At 38.9% G+C, this 7,500-nt stretch overlaps 1 protein-coding gene and 1 long non-coding RNA gene across 2 annotated transcripts in view; both read left to right on the plus strand.

Moving 5' to 3' along the window:
- LOC119580058 (LDL receptor repeat-containing protein egg-1-like) overlaps positions 1–425 on the plus strand; it is a 16,640-nt gene extending 16,215 nt beyond the window's left edge. Inside the window, exon 6 of the mRNA XM_037927961.1 lies at positions 242–425. Coding sequence (XP_037783889.1) covers positions 242–424 — 183 coding nt within the window. The 3' untranslated portion in view covers position 425. The remainder of the gene's footprint in view (positions 1–241) is intronic.
- A 1,132-nt stretch (positions 426–1,557) lies between these two features.
- Positions 1,558–5,123, plus strand: LOC119580059. The gene is made up of 4 exons (XR_005229336.1): positions 1,558–1,950; positions 3,348–3,444; positions 3,842–3,920; positions 4,908–5,123. It is a non-coding gene; the product is annotated as an uncharacterized LOC119580059 (long non-coding RNA).
- Positions 5,124–7,500: the final 2,377 nt, after the last annotated feature.

Raw genomic sequence — 7,500 nt, forward strand, 5'->3', positions numbered from 1 at the left:
GTGTTGTGAGGAGAATTGGAAAAAAACAATGATGCAAATGTGAGGTGAATGTTCGAGTGTTGAAAGCCAAGTTCCTTGAAGTTGCGTTACATTTTAAGTAGAATAAGTTTATTCCCTAAACCAGACTTCAAAGTCACGCCGTGCCAAATGTAAAACCAAATTAAGAAAAGAACAAATATCGTATTCTGTTACATACAAATTTGTCGTGTTATGTACAGATTTACCATGTGTTATTTTGCAGATTTGCGACGGCCTCACACACTGCGTTGACGGGTCAGACGAAGAAAATTGTACCGTGGAGTGTTCATCCGCCCATGTGCAGTGCGGCGATACTGCGCAGTGCATTTTGAAGAAGTACGATCACTCTCTGCTTCTGCGATTGAGTAATGCGTTTGAGAAAGAGAAAGAGAGAGAGGGGGAGTGAGTGAGAACAGGAGGAAGGGGGAGGGGGGGAGTGAGAGAGAAAAAAGAAATTGGGGGAGAGAAGGGTGTGGAGGAAGGGGAAGGAGAAAGGGAGGAATATGAGGGAAAGAATAAAACAAAAAATAAGAGAAGTATGAGAGAGAGAGAGAGAGAGAGAGAGAGAGAGAGAGAGGAGAGAGAGAGAGAGAGAGAGAGAGGAGAGAAGAGAGAAGAAAGAAGAGAAAAGAGAAAAGAAAGAGAGAGAGAGTTGAGAGAGAGTTAAGAAAGCGAAGGAAAATAATAAATAAGTGCGCATGAAAATGCGAGGATGGTAATCAGACACAGGCAGACAGAGATTGAAAAAATTGAGAAACATAAAACGACTTGTCAAAAAACTATGAGGAATGAACTGAATGAAAGGAATGAAATGAATGAAAGAAAAAAACTATGAGAACCCACGGAAACACACAGACGTAATATTACTTTACTTTACTCTATTCTCTAGCTCGTATGTGACGGGTATCCTCACTGCCCGACAGTAGCGACGAGGAAAACTGCGATCCCTGCCTGATCAAGACCTTATAGGTGAGTTTTCTTGTAGTTAGAATTCATAGTTTCAGAGTAAAGGCATTTTGTTTGAATTTATAGTGCCATAGTAAAAGCATTTTGACTGAATTTATATTTTCAAAGTAAGAACATTTTGTTTGAATTCATAGTGTTATAGTAAAAGCATTTTGACTGAATTTATATTTTCAAAGTAAGAACATTTGGTTGGGATAAACCGTTTCAAAAATTTCTGGAGCTTTTTACAAACATGAGATGTAACTGCAAGACCTGGCATTTTTATCATAATTCTTCAATGTGTAAGTAGTGTTAACGTTTAGAGAATGATTAATACGTAGGCTATATTTGCTAAAATCTAGTCTATGGCAAAGATAATGAAAATAATGATTGCTTATTCACACTCTTACTCTGTGGTTAAAATTAAATTATGCTTCGTCAAAAAAAAAAAAAAAAAAAAAAAAAACTGTCAACTCACCTAGACTTTGGATTACTCTGATTCGCTGTCCATTGAGAAAAAAGTGTGCAAGACAAGCAAATTTCAATTTTTAAAAAATCTGTAGGCTATGAGAATACAGAATGCATGTAAATATAAATATTGTCAGCTTAATGAAATTATAAAAATTAAAAGAAAAAGGTCAGACAATTCGGACACTCTAAGCATGAGTTGCCAGTTGTTGTTTTCTCTCTCTCTCTCCTGAGATGGAACGCATTATAACCAAACCTCAAAATTAGAACAATGATACCATTTCCCACCCCACATCGTATAAAAAAATATATAATTAAGTCAACAACCCCACCCCCCTTCAAAAAATGTAATAAAAACGCCCCTATACACTTTACGAAGATGCAACGCCTCGAGCAAATGCATCAAAGAATTGTTCCTGTGCGACGGATACGCAGACTGTCCGAACAGCGACGACGAAGCCAGTGCCACGTGCGCCGTCTGCCCTGCTGCCAAGCCCCTGCGATGCCCGTCTGGCGAATGTGAGTCGGAAAAGACCTTTTAATGAACCGCAGAGGTGAAATTGGAGTGATTGTGAGTTCGTTAGTGGACGAATTGGTGGGTTTGAAGGTATAAAGTGGTGGTTTGAAGGTACAAAGGTCTGGAATAATTGATTAGATTGTTAGATTAGAGTATTAATACTTAGGGTGTGAAGTTTTTAATGCTTGAGGTATGAGGCTTTGAAGGTTTTAAGGCATGAAGTTGTTAATGTTTTAGGTATAAGGTTGGTAAGGTTTAAGGCGTGAGATTACTATTCACGGTATGGCTTGAGTGCATTTATCTTAGCATGCGTGCGTTGTATACTATATCTCAGATATGATAAACCGAAGTCACATTCAACCATATGTCGCATTACTGAATAAACATTGACTTTCGTTTCCCAGGCATTAAACATTGACTTTCGTTTCCCAGGCATTAAACAATGATTTTCGTTTCCCCAGGCATTAACATTGACTTTCGTTTCCCAGGCATTAAACACTGACTTTCGTTTCCCAGGCTTTTAACATTGACTTTCGTTTCCCAGGCATTAGACATTGACTTTCTTTTCCCCCAGGCATTAAATATTGACTTTCGTTTCCCAGGCATTGAACACTGACTTTCGTTTCCCCAGGCATTAAACACTGACTTTCGTTTCCCAGGCATTAAACATTGACTTTCTTTTTCCCAGGCATTAAACATTGACTTTCGTTCCCCAGGCATTAAACATTGACTTTCGTTTCCCAGACATTTAAACTACTGACTTTCGTTTCCCCAGGCATTAAACATTGACTTTCGTTTCCCAGGCATTAAACAGTGACTTTCGTTTCCCAGGCATTAAACATTGACTTTCGTTCCCCAGGCATTAAACATTGACTTTCGTTCCCCAGGCATTAAAAATGACTTTCGTTTCCCCAGGCATTAAACCCATTGACTTTCGTTTCCCCAGGCATTAAACATTGACTTTCTTTTCCCCAGGCATTAACATTGACTTTCTGTTTCCCAGGCATTAAACATTGACTTTCGTTTCCCCAGGCATTAAACACCGACTTTCGTTTCCCCAGGCATTAAACACCGACTTTCGTTTCCCAGGCATTAAACATTGACTTTCGTTTCCCAGGCATTAAACAATGACTTTCGTTTCCCCAGGCATTAAACATTGACTTTCGTTTCCCCAGGCATTAAACACCGACTTTCGTTTCCCAGGCATTGAACACTGACTTTCGTTCCCCAGGCATTAAACATTGACTTTCGTTCCCCAGGCATTAAACATTGACTTTCGTTTCCCAGGCATTAAACATTGACTTTCGTTTCCCAGGAATTAAACATTGACTTTCGTTTCCCAGGCATTAAATATTGACTTTCGTTCCCCAGGCATTAAACATTGACTTTCGTTTCCCAGGCATAAGCGAAGCGTGGCTGTGCGACCTGGCCGCTGAGTGCAAGGATGGGTGGGACGAGTCGAACTGCACCAACTGCCCCGCCCAGACGCCCTTCAGGTCAGCTCTTCTCTCTTCGGGCGCGTCGGGTGCTTGGGGGTCCTATGATCACGGGCAGACTTAGGGGAATGTGGTGTTTTTTCTTTCTCTCTTTCTTTCTTTCTTTTTCGCTTGTTCTTTCTTGTTCCCGCTCGTGTGAGCTCTTGTTCTCTGTCTCTGTCGATATCTCTGTTTCTCTGTCTGTCACTGTCTCTGTCTGTCTGTCTGTCTGTCTCTCTGTCTCTCTGTTCTCTCTCTCTCTCTCTCTCTCTCTCTCTCTCTCTCTGCCTCTGCCTCTGCTTCTGTCTCTGTCTCTTTCTCTCTCCCTTTCTCTCGCTCTCTCACTCTCTTTCTCTTTCTGTATGTGTGTATATATACAGTAAGCGCCACATCTCTACAAGCCATGTGTGCATTCCAGGTGCAACGTTACAGGAAAATGCCTTCCCTTAGTATGGGTTTGCGATGGCGAGAGCGACTGTTCCACCGCGCAAGAACAGGTGAGATGTTACACATTGCTGATGTAAGAATAATTATTTTGAACTAATATAATTATTGGTTTTAATGGAAGAAATATATGTATATATTTTTTCTTTCAAATTGATGCTCGTAATTATGAAAGCCATATATGTAAGAAGTGCATATCGTTGACATGTTCATTGATATGCTTATGTAATTCCACTGTAAATGATACACCGATACGGCTATAGCACACACACACACACACACACACACACACACACACACACACACACACACACACACACACACGCACACACACACACACACACACACACACATACACGTACATACACTTCTTTCATTGTTTCCTGCCTTAGTCATTTCATTCACTCATGCAACCATTTTGCTCACACTCCGAAGCGAGTTGTTGCAAAGGCGTTTTAGTCATTTAGTCTTTCAAGCATCCTTTCTTTCATTCCATCCTTTATTTCTCTCTTCATTTATTGTATTTTATTATTAATATTATTATTTGTTATTATTATTATTATTATTGTTATTATTATTATTGTTATTACTATTATTATTATTATTATTATTATTATTATTATTATTTATCTGTTTACCTATTTTTATTTTATAATGTTTTTCCAAATAGAACGACCACACTTTTATGACACCGAAAGCGCTCTATTTGTAACTTCATTCACTCCCTCCTCCCTCCCTCCCTCCTTCCCTCCCATCCTCCTTCCCTCCCACCCTCCTACCCACCCTCTTTCCCTCCCTACTTCCCTCCCTCCCTTCCTCCTACCCTTCCTCCTTCCCTTCTTCTCTCCCTTTTTCCCTCCCTCCTTCCCTCTTTCTCCCCTTCTCTCCCTCCCTCCCTCCCATCTCTTCATTATTCATTCATTAACTCCTCCCTCCCTCCCTCCCTCCCTTCCTCCCTCCCTCCCTCCCTCCTCCCCTCCCTCCTCCCCTCCCTCCTTCCCTCCCTCCCCTTACTCATTCCTTCATCCTTCTCTGCGCAGGACGACACCGACGAGGCCTCCTGCGACCCGTGTCCCGCCTTCAAAGCCAACCGGTGCGCAGACGACTCCGCCTGCTACCCCGACAGCTGGCGGTGCAACGAGCAGAGCGACTGCGCTGACGGCTCGGATGAGAGGAACTGCTTCGTGTAGAATTCTGGGCGAAGGGAGGGAAGGAGGGAGGGAGGAAGGAAGGAAGGAGGGAGGAAGGAAGGATGGAGGGAGGAAGGAAAGAGACGTGAGGGAGAGAGGGAAAGAGGAGAGAAGGGAAATGAGATAAGGAAAGACCGAATAGGGAGAGGAAGAGAGGGACTGCGCTGATGGCTGATGAAGGAGGGAGGAAGGAAGGAAAGAAGTGTGAGGGAGAGAGGGAAAGAAGGAAGAACGAAAGAAAAGGAGATAAAGAAAGACAGAAAATGTGCAGAATGACGGGCGAGAGAGGGAAGAGGGAGGAAGAAAGAAGAAGAAAGATCCAAAATAGAAGTGAGAGGTTTGAAGGATAGGGTGAAGAAGGAGGGAAGAAGGAAGAATGATGGAAAATGATATAAAAAACGGAGAGGAAGAAGGAAAACGGATGAGAGTAACCGAGGGAAAGAGGAGGAAAGAAGAATTGACCAAAACATAAGCTGACGAAAGACAAAAAGGAAGCGAACAAAAAAGAAAAGGAAAATAATAATAATGATAAAATAAAGTAAAAGAATAATAATAATAGTAATAAAAACAGAAATTGAACTGGAAAGTGGTAAAGAAAAGAAGACAAAAGAGACTGAGAGAAGAGAAGGAGAAAGAGACGAAGAATAAAAAAAAGCTGAACAGGAAACGGGAAAACAAACAAAGAGAATAGATGTGACGAATAAGAATAACCGTTTTATTTAGATTAATGGGGCGCTGGAGCGAAAGAGAGAGGAAGAAAGAAGCGAGATAAATGATAAAAAAAGAAAAACGGCAAAAAAGAAAGGAAGAAGAAGAAAAAGAAGAAAAAGTTGAGGCATAGGCATGATAATTAAGGAAAAAAGGGGAAGAGAGAGATAAGGAGGAAAACGAAAACCAATGATAATAATAATAAAACGGAAATATTACCCTGTGATGAAGAATCGGACGAAGGAAGAGAAAGGGAGGAAGAAGATAAAAAAAAAAGACAAAGGAAAAAAGAAAGTGAGGAGTAGAGAGAATGAAGAAAGCTATGAAAAAAGACGGGGAGGTACGAAGGATGGAGGGAATAAGGAAGAGAAGAGAAAAGAAGGAAGGTGAAGAAAGGAAAATGGTAAAGAAGCCTTCGAACAGAGAAAAACACATATTGAAAAAAAACTTAAGAAGAATTTAGAAGGAAGAAGAAGAGGAGAGAGGAAAAAAAAGGAGAAAGAAAAAGGGAAGTCTAGAATAAAAATAAAAAAAAATAATAAAAAACAAAGATCGAGAAAGAGGCTAAAAGAAGGAAACCAAGTGCAAAAACGGAACCAATAAATTCGATTAATTAAGTGTCTGGAGAATAACGAATGAAGGAAGAAGGACCGAAGAAAAAAGAAAAAAATGAGAAATTTGTGGAGGAAAATTAAGTGATAAAAAGGGGGGAGAAGCAGAAATGAGTCACATGAAAGTAATTATTCTATTTAAGTTAATTAAGCTCCGGGAAGTTTAAACGGGAAAGGGAGAGGAGGAATAAAGTGGAGGAGGAAGGGAGAAGGAAAAATGTATATAAATAATTAAGGTTTAAATGAAAAAGCGAAGAGAAATACATGAAAAGGAGAGAGAAAAGAGTGTTTAAAGGTTTAAATAAAAGAGAAAAGAGAGATAGAGAGAAGAGGAATGAGATGCGAGGAAAGGAGAAAGAGGAAGAAGAGAGATAAGAATAAAAAAAAGAAAACCAATAAAAAGGGAGGAAATTATAATGAAATCTTGAGAAAAATAAAAGACGCGGGATTTTTTTTTTTTTTTTTTTTTTTTTTACGAAAGAAGGGAACAGGAAGAAGTAAATAAAAAAGAGAGAGAGAGAGAAAAGAGAAAAGAAAAATTATAATAAAGAAAGACAATAAGAGAATAGGAAGATGACTAATGCTCCATTGACGAAAAATTACAAAAGAATATGAAGCTGTTATTCTAAGAATAGATTAAAGAAAGGAGAGAAAAGAAAAGGAGAAAAAGACATAGGCGGAATTAATAGCGAACGGAAACTGAAAACGGAATAAAATAAACACTTTTCTGAGATTTGTGAAGTGCAACAAAGTGTAAATGTTTGCGTTTCAGTTGAAAGACGATACTTAGTAAAAACATAATAATAGATAAAAAAAATGAAAAGATTTAATCCCAAGTTGGATTCATTAGGAATATCCCATCTTAATTTATATAAGTTTATATAAATTCCTAATCATTGATTCACTTTTGTATTCTAATCATAATACCGTTTTTCTTAAATGTTCAAATAGTCTTAGTGTGTAATATTAATACGTTTAATTTTATTTGCATGATTGTGTTAATTTTAATGTATGTGTTGCGTTTTGTCGAAAAAAATGGATATCAAAAATTTGAATTTGATGCAAAGAATCATAATAAATCAAAGCGATGAATATAATTAGAAAATATACAATATTCTATCTTG

This window comes from Penaeus monodon, chromosome 13 (genome assembly GCF_015228065.2).
Source record: "Penaeus monodon isolate SGIC_2016 chromosome 13, NSTDA_Pmon_1, whole genome shotgun sequence".
Lineage (NCBI taxonomy): Eukaryota > Metazoa > Arthropoda > Malacostraca > Decapoda > Penaeidae > Penaeus > Penaeus monodon.